Here is a 22609-nt window from a genome sequence, read left to right as displayed (position 1 = left end):
GAGAAAATGATGCCATTAAACGGTGTACATTTTGTTCCAAGTCTAACAATGGCATGCTGGTATGCAGATCAGAATACCCACTTTCAATCACACAAGGTGTCTGTTATATTAACACTTTGAAGGCATTCCTCTTTTTTTTTTCTCTCTCAACAAATTACAAGGCAACAAGTGACCAAAATAAAAAATGTGGTTTTATTGTAGAGCGGTGCAATTTTATACCATTGTAATTTACAACAGGAAGATAAAACCAGTGCAGGTGAGTTCTATAGACATTAGGATCCTAATGTTACCTGTTAGAGTGGACATAAAGGGCACCTATTGCCATGTGAGGTGACACCAACCTGGTAATCACTGAGAGTGGCCCCGATAATCTTACTGGGCCACTGATACTTCATCTATTGCTAGGCGATAGCCTCAGAAATATTCGTCCTTCCCACACTACTGCTTTCTCTGGAATGACTTCCCTCTAGCCATTGATCAGGTGTTGTGTATTAAATATTTATACACATGCATATATACAGACATTTAATGTGTAAGTGCAGAGGTGAAATAGGCTTAAATATATATATTTCTTTTTATTTTAAAAAAATTGTTGCACAGGCGGTGACAACATAATAAATATCTTCACCAGACAGTTTCTAGACGAAAATCATTTCTCCATTTTCTGTTTAGGGTCATTGTAGTGGGGGCCTACATCAAATATACACTCTATCAGAACGGAATGCTTAATGTCCAGTGCATCATTGAATTTAACATTACAGAATAAAGTCCATTAATTCTACAAAATGCATTGCAAGACATCAGCTGCAGGATACGGAGCTAGGAGTCAGCCATTCACTACTAAATACAATACTTCTCTTATTGCTCCTATCCAATGAAAACCACTCTGGGTGTACATATATCTGCCTTACTAAGGAATGAGGATGTGGATATTTTTGTGACTTCTGGCATTTTGAGTGTACAGTATATTTGTTTGGTAGTCTTTATCATACTAATATTGTAAAATGTAAGACTATTACGTAGCCAATGCAAGTTAAGAGTCCATGTACTTTATTTACCAAGGTTCAAAACTCCAGCTCTAGCAGTGTTTTGCTAGTAAAAGCATTTGCCTGTCACATTTTGGTTTTAAACATGGTTTAGAACCACTTAGCATTGGATTCGCAATATCTTAAAATAGGTGGGGGTTTAGTTACTACGTATGTAGTGAGCATGTAAAGAAGTGGATAGGACCCAATAACATAAATCTTCCATGAACTTGTACTGAGAAATGGATTTACTGCATATGGCTAAGTCGTACCCACTGTAAAACAATACCCCAACCACAGACATTTACTACTCCTATAATAGATAAGGGGAGGAGACAGTATATTACTTGTATCTCCAAGTCCCAAACAGTGCTGTATTATGATCCCCCTCATCCACAAGGATTTCTGGCAGAGAAAAGTTGCTGCCTCTTCTACATGACGACATTTTGGTGTTTTATTTACAGCTTTTTGGGGTTCAGATGGGTGAAGTATTTGGAAATATACATTTTTTCTGTACAGTGTATGAAGTGGGGGCCATGAGCAGTCTGCAGAGACACAGAATGGCTACTTAATATAACCATTAAAGAAAAAGCACCCATATTTCTAGATGAGATGAGCAGGTCACCCAGTTCCATGACCCAGCCCCCCCCCCCCCCCCCACAGTACTGGCACAGTGTAGGTAGGGATATCTGCCCTAGAACAGCAGCAATGACATTACAGTGTCCCTCTGCCACCTGCTTTGAAATCAAAGAGCTGGACAGATGTTGCTCCCGGCTGACCCTGAGAATGTCCCGGACTTGAGGACATCAATGGCCTTTCTGTTGATGGTGAGATTCCTCATACAACCCTGATAGGACGACGGCGAATTCTCTGTGATGAGAGTATTTGCTGCAATTAGAGAAAGAGGACATCAAGTATATGTGTCATACGTTTAGCTTATGACTAGGTTATTGGTATATTTTTACTTTGCGGTTCAATATATCAACATTTCAAATACTATAGGGCGGTGTTTGCAACACACTGTACTCACGGCAAATAAACAGTCCAGTTTGTTAGCACGCATATGGTTACATCCTAACCACTGAGGTACTAATGAAGTCACCTGTGATCAAGTAAACCTGGACTGTTCATGTGCTATGAGGACAAAGGTTTGACACCAATGTAATGCCCCCCATACACGGTCCGTTAATAGGATCCGTTGTGTGCTTAAACAGTACACATCGGATCACATCCCATCCCTAGGGCATGCACTGCGATCCGATGTGTACCTAGTACAAAAAGTATGTGCAGCACATACTTTTTGTACCGTACTATGTGATGCGCGGGAGCGCGCATCACATAGTACAGAACGGAGCCATACACAACGGACCGTGTATGGGCTCCTTAAGAGATGTATTAAACTTGGGAGGATAGAAGGAAAAATTGCCCATAGAAACGCATAAGACTTTTTATCTAGTGTATGCTATAACATGAGAGCTAAAAGTGATTGGCCTATTTTCATCTGCTGCAGCATATTTAGTTTTCTGGTAAAGGCCATGACTTTTCCGTTCAGTCCATAAGTTTTTAAATCTGTGCAACAAAAGTGTCCTGAAGTTAGTTGAAAAACTGCATAAACTAAATTGCAACTGAGTGATAACTGCACTAAATGAATGCAAATGCAGGAGAATGGAATTTGAAACATGGGTTTCAACACAGTCTGTCACTCCAACTCAGTGCATTTGACTGCAAACCTGTACAACAGGATGCCTGTGTGCGGCATCCACTCTGGGCAGTCCAGCAGCTTTCCCAAATGCTGGCCTTGCCCACAGTGTGACATAGGCGCTGTGGGGATCACAGCCGTTGGACTCCCCAGGGCTTGGAGAGGTCACATCCAAGCGACGGCATTCAAGACCCTGCCCCTAATATACCTGAGTCGGCCTTGCAGTGTGAAATGCAGTAAATCCTGGATCTAACTCTGATTAGAACTGTGTGTCTAATACAGGGTTGGACCCAAAAGTTTTGCATAAAAGCATATCAGAAACCCTCCAATTACCTAAAGCCAATCTTCCCTTTTGCTGCCAACATATAAGTTCTACAACATATGCAGGCTTCTTACACAACGCTCTATTACTGGCCCAATTGAGCCATGATTGAAATCAGTCTGTGGTCAGGCGAGGTAATTATGGTGCTTATGGAGTAGGGTTTTAGAAAGGAGCTTGATGGAACAGGTGGCAGACCACTATTCAACTACTGTGAAAATCACTGATGGCACACACTTATATAAAATAAATCATTAGAAGTGTCCACACTTACTGTTACAGACAATTTATACCTCTTCAACACAAATGCCTGGTCTGACCTGTTTGTCAACATGATAGTAGTTGGCACATGAAAAGGTTGACATGAGATTTTATTTTTTTAAACCTTTTTCATACTTTACCACCCACATATAATCTGATTGGGAATTGTATAGTGACCCAAAGCATGGCAAGCAGAACAGTATGCTAATTGTCAACCTTTTTTGTGTTGACTGTTTCCATGTTGACCGAGTAACTGGCAACCCTACGATCCACACCCGTTTTTGAGCATGTGCAAAGACAAAGTGTGCACCTAAAGTGCATACAACACATATACAACGTGATGATATAATACTAACTTGGTACTCCGCCTATATACAGTGAGCCCTGATTCCTGGTATGAGAGGATGGACTGACTACCACCAGATGATTTCCTTCTGTGTCCACATCCAGCTGGACTACATTGCTGCCTTTTATCACTGTAGCAGGGAACACAAGACCAAACAAAAATACTAAATGTTAATTATTATAGAATAATATGAACTGTGGTGCCATCATATTGTCTATCTTTTTCATCCATACTGGCATAAGAATGGAAACCATCAATTCACTACATGCTAGTAGCAACACTGATTATACTTTGTGTGCTGAATCACTGCGTGCAGGAATACAGCCAATTCATTCAGTAGCAACAAGCAAATCTGTGAATATTAGTCAGTAAATTCCCTCAAGAATGTATTTTACAATGCCTGTTTCCATGGTGTACAAGAAACAAATAGTATTTTAAAGACAAAAATGTTAGGGAGGGAGATTTAACAACAATTAATATTCTTGTCATAACTTGTTACTAGCATTAAACGGTGCCCAGCCAATCGCCTCATGTCATTTTTCAAGTACATGACATTCAGGAGCGGATTGGTTGAAGCACAAGTTAAGATTAGTAATAAGTGATAACAAGAATGTCACTCATGAAATCTGCCCCTTAACAATGATAATACAACGAGCATATGGATGCATGAGCCATGTTACCACTGGGTGCATTTAATGCATCAAAACAAAACTGAAATGGCATGAGCACAATCATCATTCACTGAGCTGTGATCGTGTGGTCCATTAAAGTCTTTCATAACAGAAAAAGTTGAAACCAGTTAGGTAGTAAGACACTTGTAATATGTGGAGCTAAAACCATTGACTAGAGGCAAGTAAGAGAGTCCAATGTTGAATACTGACCAGAAATGGTGTGCCACAGTCCATCACACAGAGGCTGCTGCAAATTCACAGCTGTAGAGTGTTGGCCCCTTTCATCAGTTACGACTAAAGTAACCTGTATCACACAAAAAAACAATACTAAATGATAGCGGCCCTCCTGATTAAGAGCTGTGATAAAAAAACAAAAAAAAATAACTTTGGAAATATACCTTTTTATCAGCCAGTGACAAAGTGATAGAATTTCCCTTCTCTGTGCGTACATAAAATATAAGCCCAGAGGAATGCATTGGACGGACCTCTAACTTCAGTTCTAAGTCCTTTCCCACATCAAAGATATTCTCTGTTATAAAAGGAGAGAATGCTTAGTGGAACCTGGGGCATGAAGTCAAATGAATTAATAGAAGTCTGATTTATCATAAAATATTCCTATGGTGTTTCTACTTTCAGATGACAGTTACTGGCATGGGCATGCCCTCCAGGGGCTTCTACAACCCACAATGCAGCAATCCAGATATAGTTGTATTCAATGCAGAGAGCATAGGAGATCCATGTTGTAACAAAGTGCAACAACCGCTAATAAGTACGTAGTAGCAAACCAAAGAACAAATTCGGGGAGAGAAGCCTGTGCATTTAGTAAGAGTTGTTGGAAGGCATACCAACTGTAGGATGAAGAGAGGAGAAGTGTGCAATGGCAACCGATCAGCTGCTGGCTATAATTTCGTACTATGCATTTGACAAATGTTACTTTAAAGCTGAATGTTTGTCATGGTCAAGTTCTCCACTCCTATCACTGCTGCATACAGCTCTTCATACTATTTCTGTAAAAGGCTATCACTGCAAACAGATGTGATTTTTGTCATGTACCAAATGTCAGGAAACCACCATCTGAGAAGAAGAGCCCATGTTCGGTGAAGCCCTCAAAGCATGGTGTGACTCCTATAACTTTTTCTGGAGAGCCAAGTGCTCTTCCGTCCATTTTCAGATTCCTCAGGCATCCACGGAAACCACTGAGTGTGGCATCCTGGAAAACAGTTAAACAAAGTTAGTCTTCCCCATCTCAAATTGCTGAACCCCTCTACAGCATTTACTCTAACTGGATTCTCCACCACCCGCTACTGAGCATTGTGCTGAGAAATTACCCTTCGGGCAGGCTGATACAGCGCAAATTACAGCAGCCGGTTCTACCTTGTTTGGAGCCAACTATCACCCGCAGTTTATCTCTCTACAGAAGGGCTTGCTCCCTGCTTAATCTACCAGCAGCTGTCAGTCATCCGACGGCAGCACTGGGCGGGTGTAGCTGGAGCCGTCGGAACATCTTTCATCTATATTGCTGCCGGACTGCAGTTCATCTTTCCACAGTAACGGCTCGCTCCCTGCTTAATCTACCAGCAGCTGTCCGTCATCTGATGGCGGCGCCGGGTGGGTGTAGCTAGAGCCGTCGGAACATCGCTTATCTACATTGCTGCTGGATCGCTGCTACTACTACTACAAGGTAGTATTTAACATCTCCCAAATCACGGGGCATTGTGCTCCTTAATCATATCACCAACTGTTAACTACTTGCTGTAGTTTGGACATTGATCAATCACAAAAATAACTGCAGCGCTGCCTAAAAAGTCTTGTGTTATTAACTACACTATTCAATTGCTCTACAAACTTTTTATAAGGGTGGTGTTCTAATATAAAACACATTGAAGTTTGAATCTTTAATAGCATTTAAAAGTCCATCACTGGGAATTTTTCATATTAATTGAATTATATTATGAATCCTATGTACTGTGTGTATATATACACTTTTTTGTTGTTTTTTATTATAATTGGTTCCCTATAATATATATATTTTTGAATTAAATAAAATACATTTTGGTAGTTCCAATTGTGTGGCGCTCTCTTAAATATACATATATTTCTGGTGAATTAATGGTATAGATAGAATCCCCTATTTTTACAATTTGGCAATTTCCATATTGCCATTGGGAGCAGCCTTGAGTAATTAGCTTGGTGATCCACATATAGATATTATCGGATACAAAGGTACCTTGTATTTATGAGTGGAATGTTATAAGTACAATTTACGCCCGATTATGTTAACAGCTTTTGAGCTTCCACAAATGCACAAATGTAATGATTACGTTTGTACCACATACCAGGTTCTCCGGACGGTTTTTTAGTGTAGGGATTCCTCCAATGTAAACTGGGCTTTTTAGGGAGATGATGGCCCCTGAGTGCAGTAACCCAGTTTGAGACTTGAGACCATCGATGACCAGGCGGAGTTTGTTCTTCTCTTTCCCAAAGAAAACCTGAGACACAGATTAAATAATTAGTAAGTTAAATGGACATATTGGCTTAATTGCCAAAGACTAACGCAATTATAGATGAAAAACTATTTTGGTACTTGTGTAGTTTCACGGCGGCAGCCTAAGCTACGTTTGAATCTACGTGGTCAGCGTAGAACAGCGTAGCCCAACGGCTGCCTTACTTGTTTAGTTTCATGGCGGCATCCTAAGCTACGTTAGCCCAATGGCTGCCTAGCGTAGTAAGCGTACTGTCTCCGCGGCAACCCTGCGTAGTCACGTACCGTCCCCGGGAGCTGCAGTTCTGTCCCTGGGAAGCATAGTGAGCGCCTCTCACACAGCGCCGGTAACCGCCAGATCCCCATGTGCTGGCGGACACCGGCGGAGAGGGGATCATGCAGGCACCGGCGGAGGGGCGCTCCACCTGTATGAGACGCTTGCGCAAGGGGATGCGGATTACTTTACATGTAATCCGTGTCTCCTCGCCACACTTTATAAAATCGGGAGGACAGTAATGACGACATGGGTTAACTGGATTTTAGTTAATAAAGAAAAAAGCAACTTAACAAAGTAAATAATATTGAAATTATCAAGAAGAAAGAAAAAAAATAAAACTTTTTTCTTCTGATTCTGCATTGACAGAAACTGCAGCATGAGTGGGTGCAGTTGTGTCTGCATCTGTGTCGTCTGCTTTGTCAGCATGTGGGAGCAGAGTTAAGGCATAAAGAATACGCTGGAAAGCGTTTTCTGCACCAACAGTCTTTTGCCAAATGAACTCCTATAGGTAGGAGTCCAGATTCTGGCGTGCAGTGCCCCTTTGCCATTTGTTGCGCCACTTACACAATCCCCAAAGGCGTTCAATATTTTGGGTGTGAACCCCAGTGTCCGGAACAACGAAGTTGTACCAGTGGTTCACCCGTGCATGGTGGTACCCTGCCTGCTCCATCTGCTTGGTGTTATATGCACGCTAGCAATCTGAGTACATAGTCATCCTCCGGTTCGATGTATTTGTTGATGGCGGCCATCAGGGTGCTGGCGTCACGTCTTTCGACAGGTGTCACAAAGCACTCACTGGTGTCTCTGGAAATGCCTCCGAACAGCCACTGTTGAGGCAGCATGGGTCCCACATGATTTTTCCTCTGTACAAAGAGGCTCTCATCCACCTCAACTATTTTTCCAGGGACCGCCAATCCGGCGTTGGGGCTGTGATATTAGGTCCACGGTGCAGGCCTCCCGCATAAGGTTGTTATACACAGTGGTTTTTTAGAAATGGAGAGATGACGCTCACAAAACGTGATGCCAGATAGCTCCTCCGCCCAACAAAACACGAACCGTATGAGCGTCATGAACGGGAGATGGCATCCACGGAACCACTGTGCGTCCCGGACGCTAACGTTTTTGCTGCAGCTTCTTATATGGAAGTGCCACATCCGCTCCTTCACATTGAGTCGCATTGGATGGCCATTAGGACACGTCTTGGTCTCAGGGAGAAAGTGGTGAAGCTGCTAGAAATTCACTGACTCCTCCTCCGTCTGCGGCAGGTTAAATATTGTTAACTTTTCGGTAGCCATAACTGACAATGTGACTCCGCTAACTGCGTACCGCCGACTGACTACGCTGACCGCGGAAAGAGTACCCTGGCTGACAGACGTTAGCTACGCCAAGCGGCCGCGGGAACACTACGCTGATTGACAGGGACTCTACACTGACGACGTAACTGCCGCTGTGAAACTACACAAGTACCACTATTTTTTGTACTTCCATTAAATCTTTGTCTCTGAATCCATTGGTGGAAACTGGTGCCTCAGTTAGGACTTTGTCACTTTAAATATATCAAAGCTGTTTAAGCTTCTGCCTCTACTATCACAAATGGAACAAACTTTTCCAAAACCTGTGCACTTCCTTTTCCCTGCCTGGGGTGTCGCTCTCTGCTGTGGTGCTTCTAGCACAGTGTGGTCTGTATTTTAGCACTGATATGCAAAAACATTAGTTTTTAAAGAAAAAAGGGGTACTTGTGTATTATCACGGCGCCCGAATTTACTATGTACGCAAACGTAGTGAAATTGCAACGCATGCCGTTATGGTATGGCATGCGATGCGATTTTGACGCTTATAATGGCATTTAATGTACTATAGCATTAAATGACATATAATCTCATTTATTAATACCCCCTCCCCAGTATCGACGTGATCCCGAAGCGTGGCGAGCGGCGGCGGTACGCGTCCAACCAACCTTTTCATACCCCCACTATCCACGTCAGCGTGGAGTTGATTTTATATAGTCTGGCGAGCGCAGCGTGCCACCGAGCCCGAAGCGTGGCGAGCGCAGCGAGCCCCGCGAGGGGTTGTGTATTATGTTACATGTATTACGCGGTCGCTCGCCACGCTTCAGGCTCGGTGGCTCGCTGCACTCGCACACTATATAAAATCAGCTCCACGCCAACGTGAATAGTGGGAGTATGAAAAGGACATTATATGTCATTTTACCATTAAATGGTATTATTCTAGGTTCCATCAGAACCGATATCTCATCGCATCGCATTCCATACAATAATGGCATGCGATGCGATTTTTTATCGCATTGTATCTTTTTAATGGATTCACTGACACAGAGCAGTGAATACATTACATAGGAAAATCGCACTGCATCGCATCGCATGCCATACAATATGGCATGCAATGTGATGCGATTTCACTACCCTGAATAGCCCTCTACGCAAATGGAGTAGTGGGTGCCGTGATAATACACAAGTACCAAAAAGGGTTCTAGAATGAACATTATATACATATCCCTGCACACATGTTATAGTGTCCTGCAAGGGGTGAATATCTACAGTATCTCCGCCCACATGAATAAGAGATCTGCATGGTGTGTAGATCGATCTCTGCCCACATGAATGAGAGATCTGCGTGGTGTGTATATCTATCTCTGCCCACATGAATGAGAGATTTGCGTGATGTGTATATCTATCTCTGCCCACATGAATGAGAGATCTGCGTGGTGTGTATATCTATCTCTGCCCACATGAATGAGAGATCTGCGTGGTGTGTATATCTATCTCTGCCCACATGAATGAGAGATCTGCGTGGTGTATATATCTATATCTTCCTACATGAATGAGAGATCTGCATGGTGTGTATATCTCTGCCCACATGAATGAGAGATCTGCATGATGTGTAGATCTATCTCTGCCCACATGAATGAGAGATCTGCGTGGTGTATAGATCTATCTCTGCCTACATGAATGAGAGATCTGCATGGTGTGTATATCTCTGCCCACAAGAATGAGATCTGCACGGTGTGTATATCTATCTCTGCCCACATGAATGAGAGATCTGCGTGGTGTATATATCTATATCTTCCTACATGAATGAGAGATCTGCATGGTGTGTATATCTCTGCCCACATGAATGAGAGATCTGCATGATGTGTAGATCTATCTCTGCCCACATGAATGAGAGATCTGCGTGGTGTATATATCTATCTCTGCCTACATGAATGAGAGATCTGCATGGTGTGTATATCTCTGCCCACATGAATGAGATCTGCATGATGTGTAGATCTATCTCTGCCCACATGAATGAGAGATCTGCGTGGTGTGTGTATCTATCTCTGCCCACATGAATAAGATCTGCGTGGTGTGTTTATCTATCTCTGTACACGTGAAGAAGAGATCTGCGTGGTGTGTGTATATCTATCTCTACACGTGAAGAAGAGACCTGCACATGTTAGGATAAAGAATCTTTGCACACAAGAATAAGGGACCTGTGAAGTGTAAATCTATAAAACTCTGTGGATATTAGACAGGCCTATTGGGTTTGGAAACAAACAGGAAAATAAGACCACAAAAACACTGCAGATTGTGTGTATTCTGTATTCCTACCGTGTGCCAGAGCCCATCCGTGTACTTTTCTTTACTTCTCAGACGATGTATTTTTCCATTGATGTTCATCAGTAGAATAAATCGGGCATTAGAAACATAAAGAGACAAGGTAGAAGTTCCTTGCTCATTAGCAACATAAAAGAGAAGGCCACTGCTGGTGTTGAGACGAACCTCCATTGAAAAGTGGAATCTGTACAATAAAATAACACGTCAATGCCTGGTGTATGAAGAGGTTTGTGTACATACATTTCATCATAAAGGCGGTCTCTCCTCACGCCCACTACTACTACATTGTGCATCTTCTGACTTTCCAGGACTACAAGGACATAGAATTTACTCACCTTTCTTGGAGAGAACCAGGAATGTTGGTGAACTCCAGATGACTGGAATAAGATCCACCAAATCTAAATCCTCCTTTCACATATTTGGGGACAAGACAGGACGTGTTTTGGATGTTCCTATGCTCCATCAAAGCCAACTTCCTCTGACGACCCTATCAAGAAGGAGATATGGAGGAACTTAGTTAACTGTTGCATATAAAGAGATGACTACCCTCAACGCCACACAGGATCACTTACCTTCATTCTGAGTTTATCCTTCCGAAGTAAAGCTCTTATCTCCTGTGGTCGTTCCTCTGTTACATCCTGACAGCTCATGGTCGCATTCAGACTACGCTGATTCTGTAGCAGATCTAAAACCATCTGGGGACCAGATATCCTAGATACATAGCACGATAATGCATTACAAAACTAGTTCATAAGAAACAAAGAGTCAATAAACGGATTCAATGTGATATAAACAAAAATGGGTTCAGTAGCCAGTGAGGCATCTGGAAATTCCATCAAAGAGGTCAAAGCTGGAGATGAAGAGGTCATTGTTAATTTTTTTTTATTGCCAATAATCTGCTTCATCATAACTTCCTGAGGTGAATAAATGCCTCAGTATTTGGCCTAGTAATCTTGCTATGAAATTGCCTTCAGGTGAAGGTCAAGGATTCACCGTTTAAAGTGTACCCGGCGGTATTCAATGTGAATACCTGCGAGGTGCAGCGAATCCTTTTTAGGATTCGCTGCACATTCGCCACGTTCCGGAGCCAGCGGGCTTCGGTATTCAACGTGTCAGGGGCTCGCTGCCCCTGACTGGCGAATATGAGCTCCTGCGGCGAATGCCGCAGGGAGCCTGAGGACGGTGCCAGGCAGAGAGATGGAAGTCTCCCTGCCTGGCCCAGAATGTTTGTGGGGGGCAGGTGGGCTCCCCGGGTGCCAGGCAGCACAGGCTGCCCCCCGGGGGTGCCAGCAGGGGAATGTATATTCACTATACCAGATCGTAACATCGGGTGCAGTGAATATATGAATATGTAATGAGCGGCTCGGCTCCGGCGCCCCCTGCTGGCTGCTGTGTAAAAAAAAAAAAAAATATATATATATATATATTTTTTTTAAATTAAATATATATTCATGTGCTTACAGCACATGAATAAAAGTAGCATGCCCCTCCTCAGAATAAAATTCCTGATTTTTTGACACCAAATGTAAAAAACAAAACACTTTATTTTAAAAGTTCACATTCCACTTCTCCATAAAAAGATAGCGATTGCTACTCGGTGAATCATGGCGAAAAAAACCTTCAAATGTATTCGCCATGTGGTCATTGAATAGGGTGATTCACCGTTTTTGTCAAAAATTCGCCAAACAGCACAAATTCGCCATAAAAACATGGCGAATCAGGCTCATTGAATACCGCCCATAGTCTATTGGAGACCCATCATGTTTAAATGAAAAACCCAGACTCCCAAGTAACCTGAAATGTGCTTAGGGCATAAAAAGTAAAGCAGTGTGCTGTTAATTTCAGGGCATACGGAGTCTGGATTATTTATAAATAAGAAGTTAAAGCCTTTGGGTGGGAAAGAAAGCCTTACTTCCATTAAGTGATGTATGCACTTTAATGAAACGAGTTAAATGAGTATATGAGACTAAAATTGGGGTGGCATAGATGGGAAGTAAACCAGGAGAATGTGAAAGAGGTGGTGTACCCACAGGAGAGATGGATAGGTGATAATATCATTACTTACACTGTTATAGTTACAATATTGTCTAGCCTCACCTCTTCACAAAAACATTACTGATACAACCGCTCAGGTTTCCCAGCGGTCCACTATCTGGAAATCCTCCAAGGATCAAACTGCTGTTGGAATCGTCCTGGCGCCTCCGTCGGCCACCTGACAGTTGTCTACTACCTTGCAGTTCATCATCTACATAGAGCCGCAACCTGCACAGTGAGATCCTTATTCAGCACAGTACATTTACCACATAGTCAACATGCTCTGTAACACAGGGTGCATTTCTCTCAAATATCATCTGTACAACTACAAATGCCCAATACTAACTGTACCATACTAAATTAAATGGGGGCATGTTTATATCCAACTGTTCAGTGGTGCAACATAAACAGATATGAAATCGCACAACAGTGATAGAATGTTCTTTAAGTACATATAACATGGTATGCTCTTGTAACCTCCAATCAGATCACAGACTCACCCATCCTTGCTGCTGTACATAGAGAGGTAGTGCCCAACCCCATCAGCGTAAGGTGTTTTAGATGTGAGTTCAGTGGTGAGAAGCCTTACAGACAAGTGACCACTCTTGATAGACACCTGACACGATCCCTCCTGTGGAAAACCATAAAGTACCCACATGAAATTTTACTTCAGATTTTCTATTTTTAACTTTACTTATGTCAAGGTCTTACTAATCCTGATTTCCAACAATGAAAATGAGAGGTTTTATATTGGTCCTCGGGTGCATTGGCAGTGCAGATTCAAGTGGTATCCATACTTCAGCACAGATGGTTAAATCAATATAACTGAGGTACTAATTGGGTCACCTGTGCTCAAGCATGGGGCATTGGGGAATTCCGGATATAGGCTGTCTCACCTGGTACACTCGTGGATGGGATGAAAAATACATGGACCCCAGGAGGACCCTACTACGAGCGCTAGGACACTACACCCACTACCTTTTGTGTAATCTACTCTAGGCACAACTTATTCTATCCAGGGTAAATCTACATAGTGTGCCCAAGACAGCTGCCTCGCCTGGTACCTTTCATGGGTGGAATATATAATCTGTAGAATTTATTACCCAAATGATGTACCATCCCAGCATTATACTTATTGTGCTCTTTAGGGTTTTTTATGTGTGGTTTTCTACTTGCTGTAATAGAATATCCTTTGTAAAATATGTAATTATAATAATATAATTATATTAGTGTTCCCGCTAGGCTGTTTTAGCGGGGCGCTGGGCCCTGCCCGATTTTTACAGGGCAAAATGCGCCCTGCCCTGCTAGCAGCACCCCGCTAAAACAGCGTGGTGCCTGCCCTGGCTGTGTGCACGGGGAAGCGCAGCGCCGCCTTAGACGGCGATTCCCGGCAGCACGGTAACTTCGGCGGTGCCGGGCCCGTCAACTTTAGTGACGGCGCCGACTGGGCCCGCCCCTTTTCGTGACGTCGCGGCCCGGGCATGCCCCTTTTCGTGACGTCGCGGCCCGGGACCGCCCACAATTGTGACGTCGGCGGGCCTGGCCCGCCCCCCTTGCGCTGCCCCCATGCAGCGGCTCCCTGCCCGCCCTCATTTCTAGAGGGAACACTATATATCACAACTACATTACAATTAATGAGAGTAAACTAAAGGTGCCCATACACCATGCGTTTGCACCGTGCGATGCACGCTCCCGCGGGTGCTGCACAAACTTTTTGTACTGCCTTCTGATCGCATCGCATGCAAAACGCATGTGTTGCGATGCGTTCCAGCCCATAACGGTGCAATCATCGCACAGTGTATGGGCACCTTAAGTAGAAGACATTAACATTTTCCACAACCCCGATTACCCAGTATTTCATCCAGTAGAGGGAAATACCAAACCAAGGAATTATGGGTAGTCAATGGCCACTATTTTACCATAACTATATGTGAGTAAGCTGCACTCAACAGAGGCAGGAACAGATGCAATACTCCGCTAGTTTTTCTTTTTTCTTCCTTCGTCAAAGCAATATTTAAACAAAGATGTTATTTGACGTATAAACTGTGAAACTGTAGATTTTGATTCTCTTATCAAACAGTACACAAATGAACAAGATACTGGACACCACAGTGAATATGGAAAAGTAACCTGATGGCAGCAGGTTACATAAGAACCAAAAACCATAGTTGCCTACCCTCCTGCATTCTGCAGGAGACTCCCTGAAATAGCAGCAATCTCCCTCTCTCCCTCATTAGTCTAGCAATCTCCCTCATTTCACCTAGCCCACATTACACTGTTACATTTTGAGGGGGAAAAGGAATGAGAGATAGATACAGTTACATTGAATCATCAGCACCATTTGCCAGCACTTATAGTAGCTCTTACTAACTACTTTGGGGCTCATTTATATTTTGATATAAATCATTTTAAAAGATTCCTCTGAGATGTAGCAGTACCCACCCACGCTTCTAGGTGCCACGTTCACAGTCTCTTTTCACAATCTCTCCATATATGGAATTAGACACACCCTTCTATTTCCAACTATTATCTCCCTGAAACTATTTTTCAAAAGTAGGCAAGTATGCCAAAAACCCTGTTAACAGACCTACCTCACTGGACTGATGATACAGAAGTCCATCAGGCTGACTGGTCCGGAAGCCAAAGCCGGCAAAGTAGTCGCTCTGAAAACCAGCCACATTTTTCAGGTTCATACTCAGATATCCGTTTCCATAGAGCTGAATTGATCTGGCACCCTACAATAAGAGGCATCATCAGCAGAAATACACAAGCTTGATCTAAAGTTTCTGAAACTGTGTAATAAAATGTCACCAACTTCATAAAAATATAGATACATATTTATAACCCCAACAACATAATGCAAAATCCTCTGCATTGGACAGGGACTTCACTCACCAACAGGTCTGAAGTGCAGCCGAAACCAACACCAGTTGTATTCATACGCTTTAAATCCACGTATTTTCCCAAAGCTTTGATACCCTTCATGCAGCCTCTGACAGATCCTCCTCCACTGAAAATCTCTTTTAGACTGGAAGGAATAAAAATGAAAGTAAATCATAATTATCATTCTTTATATAGTGCCGTTACAGAGTACATAAACAAATATGTAAAACAAGAAAACAGGGGCAGATTTATTAACCTCGGTGAAGTGATAAAGTGTCTGTTTTTTTATCACCGGCCAAATAGCTCCTACCTGTGAAGTTACAGGCTTGGTTTGAAGAATGACAGGTAGGAGCTGATTGGCCGGTGATAAAAACCAGACACTTTATCACTTCACCCAGGTTAATAAATCTACCCCACAGTGACTTATGGTGCCCATAAATGAAGCGATGTGTTCCGTACTCTTTGTACTATATTGCATCACAGCTAGTACAAAAAAAAAACATGCGATATACTACAGCAGTGGGCTTTTTGTACTAGATGCCATGCGATCTAGCACAAAAGTACGGTCTGCACATAGTAAGTAGTCTGGGTAAGATGGGATGGCTCTGGAACAGGCACAATAAAACTAGCCTTAGCTCTGTCTCCTCTTACACTCCCACAGATACTGTAGGTATGGAGGAACTAGAATAAGACAAGTAACCAGATAGTACTCAAATTTAACGCCACGTCCCCCAGAAAGATTACGGCACCGGAAAACTATAGTACTTGCGTACCTAAAGGAGACCGACAGGACCTTGACTACTTTAACTCACCTCTCTGGAAGTTTCTCAGGTGGAAGTCCTCCAAGGTATAAGTATTGGGAAGTTTCCAAACTACCCCCATCGTACTCCACACTAAATATAGTCGTTCTCTCAAGCCGCACAAATATCCGTCTCTTCCCACTGATAAGAGCCACAATTACCTGGATCTGAAGTAGAAGCACAACAACTGTAAATTTGCCTATACTACAGGTAACAGATAAGACAATAGTTAGTCTGACTTTACCGCTTTGGAGCTGGCGCTGCTGACAAACAGCTGGGTTGATTCTATTGGTTTTGCTTTCTCCGTTCCACTTCCAGCATTGTAGTAAAGAGTGAGTTTGCCTTCCTGAGCCGCGAGGCACACAAATTGATCCTAAAGAAATGGAATAGGACACTTCATAAGACATATTTACTAACTGGAACCAGTAAGGCTTTGCTTTTACTCATCAGGGGGGAGATTCTCTAAGAATCTCCGCCCCCCTTCGCATTTATAATTATCGCATATGTTGTAACATATGCGATAATTATAGCAAAGGACAGCTCTTGTGTTAAGAGCTGTCCTTTGCGGTGAGAGTCGCCGGGTCCCAGCAGGTCCCGGCGGCTCCCCCCTCCCTCACACACCCAACGCTGCTGCTGCTGCGCCGGGCTCTCCTCCTCCCTGCACCCGGAAGAGGATCAGTGCAGGGAGGAGGTCACAGGTCCGGACAGCACTGCGCTGTACTGCCCGGACACAGGTGAGGGGGCGATGCAGGGCGGCGGGGGTCCGTGCGGGGCGTCGGCGCTGGGCGGCGGAGGGTTGCGGTAGAAGACGATTGGCTTCTATGGGGCATCGCCAGATTTTTCTGGCGATGCCCCCCGCTGCGGTAACCCGGCGAGGGATGCTTACAGCATCCCAAAATGCGGTAAAAACCCCGATAATGGGGTTTTTACCGCATTTTTAGCTTAGAGAATCTCCCCCCTGGTCATCAATGAGATTGTGAAAACGTTCTGTTGAATTCTGTCACTGGTTCCCAGTAAAAAATGCTCATACATCCATATTAGTCCCTATCCCAGAAGGGCACCAACAGTTAATATAACAGCATGTTTTTGAATTGCAGGAGGAAACCAAGGCACTCAGAGGTAACCTAGGCACTTGAAGAGCATACACACAGCTGCAATAGGACCCATTGGGAAGCGGTCATCTATTAGAATGAACTTAGGTCTACAGTCATTAGGTCGACCCCACTAGGTTGACTGGCAGGAAGGTCGACCTGACTTAAGGTCGACATGGGCCAAGGTCGACATGACTTATGTCGACCTTTATGCAAATTCGACCTTGAGGAAGGTCGATTCACCCTATTCTTGAGGCACAGTTATTCACTTTTGTTGCCCTGGGATACCACAAAAACTTGTTATCTGGAGCCACGTCCCATCCCAAATCAAAGATCATTTATTTATTTAGTAAATGTTGTGGTTGGGGACCAATGCAGAGCATGATCTGTTGGCACTGTATGCATGGCAGAAATGGGTGCCTGAGCTAGATGTTTGAAACGTAAATAAGAAGGTCCATGTGCTTACCTTTGCATCAAGGAAGAAGAGGATACCATTGTATGAAACTAGGCGCACATCCAGCTCAAACCTCTTGGATGGCCCTGGAAGAGCCTCTAGCTTAATCTCTGCATATCCTGTTCCTTCAAAGTACGACCCATCAGTAAGCCAAGGGTCTCCGGTTGATTTTGACCTATAGAAAATATTACACAGGTCTTATAGGAGAATTTCTCAGCACAGAAGCTCAGCCCAAGTATATATAGTGGTGCAAGCTATAATTGCATCTAACAATTTATGATCAGTATGTACACAGTCTGTTTTAGAGCATTACCAAGGCATATGTCCTATCTCTGCAACTTCCAAATGTCCTGTGATCAAGATTGCCATTGATTCCAGAGTCAGATACAATTAAATTCAACCCAGAGTGATCTATAGATGATCACTACTGTATTCGTAACGTTTCTTAATCAAACAAGGTCACATGTAACAAACAAGAGAATCCACCATTACATGGAAAGGAGAGGTGGCCTTTGCCATGGACATCGGATGGTGCGTACAGTACAGCACTGGTTTTTGCTACACGATTCAGAGAGTGCCGTCTCTCAGCTTAAAGTAATTGAGTTAAGGGATTTTGGAGGGGTTTGGGAACTGTGCTATACGCTACATAGGAGAAGCAGGTTTATTTATGGAGTGTGGGCAGCTGTTCTTCTATCAGCCACTTTGTTCATTGGGTAGATCTCTGAAGATGTAGGATTACATATATTGTATAAGTGCTAATGAAAATAGGCTGCAGGGTGGCATAGGTGTTCATGCTGCCTTATGGGGCCTACACACGATGCATGGCCCCGCATGTCGCTATAGCCCGGCGAATAATATCCAACATGCTGGATAAATCTATAATCGCTAGTGTCAGGTCCAGTTGTCACACCGGAGACCACTGGCCCTGGCAGATCGCACAGCACACAGCCCCATCTCCCAGTGTGTAGGCCCCTTTACACGGCTAGGGGTTATAAGTGGATTCCAACCAGGATCTGAACAATACGGGGTCTCTAGGTGCTATATAAAGAACAATAAGTTGAATATGGAGCATCTTGATAAACTAACCTTCAGGTTTTCCAATATCTATTACATTATGCAAGTTCTAGAAGTGAAAAAAAGCAGCCTACAAAATATAGAAAACCCATACGTATAAGAATCCCTATGGCTTTTCTGAGCAATAACATACCTGGCACAAGGCTTGTCCTTTGCAGTGTCCAGTTGGAACGTTTTCTCAAAGTCATACAGACTGATCGGTTTTTCATTCAGAGTGTCCATTTCAATGCAACCTTTGAAGTTGGGATAATTTAGTGCAGCAGGAGGCTGAAAAAAAGGATTAGTGGAAATAGTGGTGTAAATATACCAAATCAATGGCTGCCATTCACATTGCTAGCTCAAACTCACAACTACACATGGTGAACTTGCAGGCACTGCCTAGAGTTAAATCCACAGATTCATTGTATCTTCACTCTGGAATGTTCTAAGATTACTGCAGCCAGGAATGTATAGATGATTTATCAATCATACAACATACAGAGTATCCACTACATGCAGGGACTCCAGGAAATAATCTGCTTTTACCACATGACACCATTATATTAGCACACCTATTACAACCAGGGATTCTAGGCAATAACCTGCCTAACTCCATAATGTCATCAGGGCCGGCGCCACCACTAGGCAGCTTCAGGCATTTGCCTAGGGCACCGGCCACTGGAGGGCGGTACTGAGCTGCAGCAGCAGCACTCCCGCCCGAGGAGAGCAAGTACTGCCAGCAGCTATTCCCGGACCCAGCAGGGAACAGGTGAGCCGTACCACTACCCCCCATCCCCCCGCCCCTGCTCGTGGATCTGATCGGCGGGTGCCACCCGCACCCCTGCGCTGGTTAGCGGCAATGAGCGGGTGATGGCTGCCCCCTCCTTCCCTGCTGGTCAGTGTTGCTCTGCAGGTAGCGCCCGCCCAGCCTGCATGCCTGCACATCCGCCCAGCCTGCATGCCCGCCCACCCGCCTGCCTGCACGCTCCCCCCCTGGAGTCCCCGGCTATGTTGAGGTGAGGGAGGGTGGAGGGGGAGAGAAGTGTCGGGTGGAGGGCTGCAGCGGTGATTTAGAAGATTTGCCTAAGGTGCTGAAATGGCCAGCACCGGCCCTGCATGTCATACAATACCAGAGACTGTGGGTGCGACCTTCCTTATCTCATATTCACAGTTCTTACAGACAATGGGTCAATGAAGCCATGGAATCTAAGAGATGTTCTGTTTGCCCATAGAAGCACAATTCACCATATTTTCAGTGCAGTTAAGGTACCAGGTAATAATTTGTTTTATACCATAATAACACAGTATGAGCATGAAATATTGCAAATAGGGATTTCGTATAATAATTTCCAGTAAAGTGGCCTACAACTCCACAGTGGCACAGTAGTTAGCATTGTGACCTCCCATGGTCCCATTTGTGGCTGACCCTTGACAAAGATGCATGGGCATCGAAACAGCTGTTGGGTACACATGGGATAATGAATGCGCGATGCTTGCCTTTTAGTACAGTAAGCAAATGTGATTGTGTCATGTACTCGCTGTTTTGGGAAAAATCTTTTCTGGTCACTTTTTGCATTTTTTCTGATTAAATGTTTTAAGCATTATTTTTTGGTGGTGTGCTGGTCGTTTGTGTTATGCCTCGGTTTAACACACTTCTATAATATATATATATATATATAATCTCCATCAAAGCGGCACTCATTTCTTGTCTAATTGTATCACCTGTTTGCCTTCCCATGTGAAAGTACATGACAGGGCGGTGCTCACAGGACTTCACTCTGTCCCTTTATTATAGCCTTTAGTGAAATCCTGTGAGTGCCGCCCATTCATGCAGTATATTACGTAAATATTTTTTTAAATTACACTAAAGTACACCATGAATTATCATCCCATAGATACATTTACGACATCACAACGTTGAATACAGACAGTTAATTTCTTGGATGCTGTAAAGAGCAGGTTTACATTCATTTAAAACAGAACCTTAAAAGCCCACCAGTGTGCCACCTTCTGACAACCATGTCCCCTTCTGACAACCAATCACAGTAAATCTTAGTGAGGAGTATGTAAAACTTGTATGGATTTAGGAAGTTACCTTGAATTCTGCAGGGTAGCCCCCTACGTAGAATACCACTTTCTGGGGGTCTAGGTTAAGTAGTCCCTGCTCGCCCAAGGCTATGCTGTCTCCTTTGATCTCATGCAAGCTGTCCTTTGTCACAAAGATGGACATCTGCCCGTACTGTAGTATCCTGTCAGGAAAGAATAGGCAGTGAGATGAGGAACATACTGTACTGTTTCCATAACATAGGGAGGAATCTTCTGCAGAACACAGTACTTATTCAGCTTATGAAGTCTTATTGTATACAACAGTCTGCAGATCATCACTTCATCGCTCTCCAGAATACTTGAATTCTCTCATTTTATTATTACAGATAACTTGGTACCTGTAATTAGCCATTTACTACTGCAATGGTAAACGTGAGACATTTGTCTAAGGCAAATTTGCCTTTAACCTTTGATGTGGCTGTATAGTCTGCCGCATCAATGACAATCTTTAGAAACTACATGAGGAGACAGGTTCCTCATGCATTCTAGTTGTATATGTTACTGGTGGTGACTCCCATGCAGCTTGTTATTCCTGCGCTCGCAGCTGTATATAAACCTCCTGTCAGCCATTGTATGTCAGTGATATGAGCAGCTCCCAGTGAATACATTCCCTGACCGGCCTCCTCCACTGTGTTCAAACCCATCCCCATTTGAAGACTTCCACCTACCAGTGAATAGAACTAAAAGGAATACCTCCCTCTGGCAATAGGACTCCAGGAAAGGTGAGTTCTAGACACCTTTATGAGAATATACCTAGCAAATAATGGATAAGGGAGTTTATATTTGGAAGCTAACCTATATGGGACTCTTTTCAATTGTATAACCCACCAAAAAGTCAAATGCAGACTTGCTTTAACCCCTCGTTTTCTGAATTAATCAACAAACTATATAATGTTAATCTAGGTAAAAATAAACCATAAGTACTGCAAAAAAAATAAAATAAAAGACCATAAAGAATCAATATCTCAACAAATGGCAAAAAAACAGGGTGATTTATGTATACCAATGACATTTGTAAGTACAGAATTTGATCTGTTCACCTTTCAATGACAACGGTGACAAACTGCTCTTTGATATCCTCATTAGCAGAAAGGTAAGTCGGTTCCTGATTTCCCAGTCGATAAACACACTGCAATCTGTTGCCTCTAAGGATCAGTCCTAAATAATCCCCCTGACCCTGTGGAAGAAACCATGAGATGTTAATCAAATAAAGGGGAAAGTACTTATCGTGCTCATTCTCTCAGCACTGGGAAACCTTAGTGCCTGGAGTCTCTCATATGATACGTATGGTCCCTTAAGAATTACCTCTGGATAAATCCATGTAATAACACAAACATCTACCTCTTCACAACCACTCAATTAGGGAAAAACAGACAGTGATATGCACAGCTGAGCAATCAAAAGTAATCTGTACAATGGGAGCAGACATTTTGTGTATAATTACATTACATTGACAGCCATTTTCACCCTAGAGAGTTTCTAATTAGTTTATAG

General features: G+C 43.3%; 1 protein-coding gene across 1 annotated transcript in view; it reads right to left on the bottom strand.

Moving 5' to 3' along the window:
- Positions 1-173: 173 nt before the first annotated feature.
- Positions 174-22609, bottom strand: part of LAMA5 (laminin subunit alpha 5) — a 149271-nt gene continuing 126835 nt past the window's right edge. The window contains exons 62-80 of the mRNA XM_083146806.1: positions 22156-22292; positions 21105-21258; positions 19164-19297; positions 17969-18131; positions 16656-16784; positions 16424-16578; positions 15624-15756; positions 15320-15463; positions 13229-13359; positions 12792-12956; positions 11267-11405; positions 11030-11181; positions 10689-10878; positions 6658-6810; positions 5375-5531; positions 4720-4850; positions 4532-4625; positions 3661-3780; positions 174-1913 (exon numbers count right to left, since the gene is read on the bottom strand). Coding sequence (XP_083002932.1) covers positions 1771-1913; positions 3661-3780; positions 4532-4625; positions 4720-4850; positions 5375-5531; positions 6658-6810; positions 10689-10878; positions 11030-11181; positions 11267-11405; positions 12792-12956; positions 13229-13359; positions 15320-15463; positions 15624-15756; positions 16424-16578; positions 16656-16784; positions 17969-18131; positions 19164-19297; positions 21105-21258; positions 22156-22292 — 2724 coding nt within the window. The 3' untranslated portion in view covers positions 174-1770. The remainder of the gene's footprint in view (positions 1914-3660; positions 3781-4531; positions 4626-4719; positions 4851-5374; positions 5532-6657; positions 6811-10688; positions 10879-11029; positions 11182-11266; positions 11406-12791; positions 12957-13228; positions 13360-15319; positions 15464-15623; positions 15757-16423; positions 16579-16655; positions 16785-17968; positions 18132-19163; positions 19298-21104; positions 21259-22155; positions 22293-22609) is intronic.

This window comes from Crinia signifera, chromosome 6, assembly GCF_055691185.1.
Source record: "Crinia signifera chromosome 6, ASM5569118v1, whole genome shotgun sequence".
NCBI classification, from domain to species: domain Eukaryota; kingdom Metazoa; phylum Chordata; class Amphibia; order Anura; family Myobatrachidae; genus Crinia; species Crinia signifera.
The sequence above is the reverse complement of the archived record's forward strand: the minus strand, read 5'-3'. Positions and strand labels throughout refer to the sequence as shown.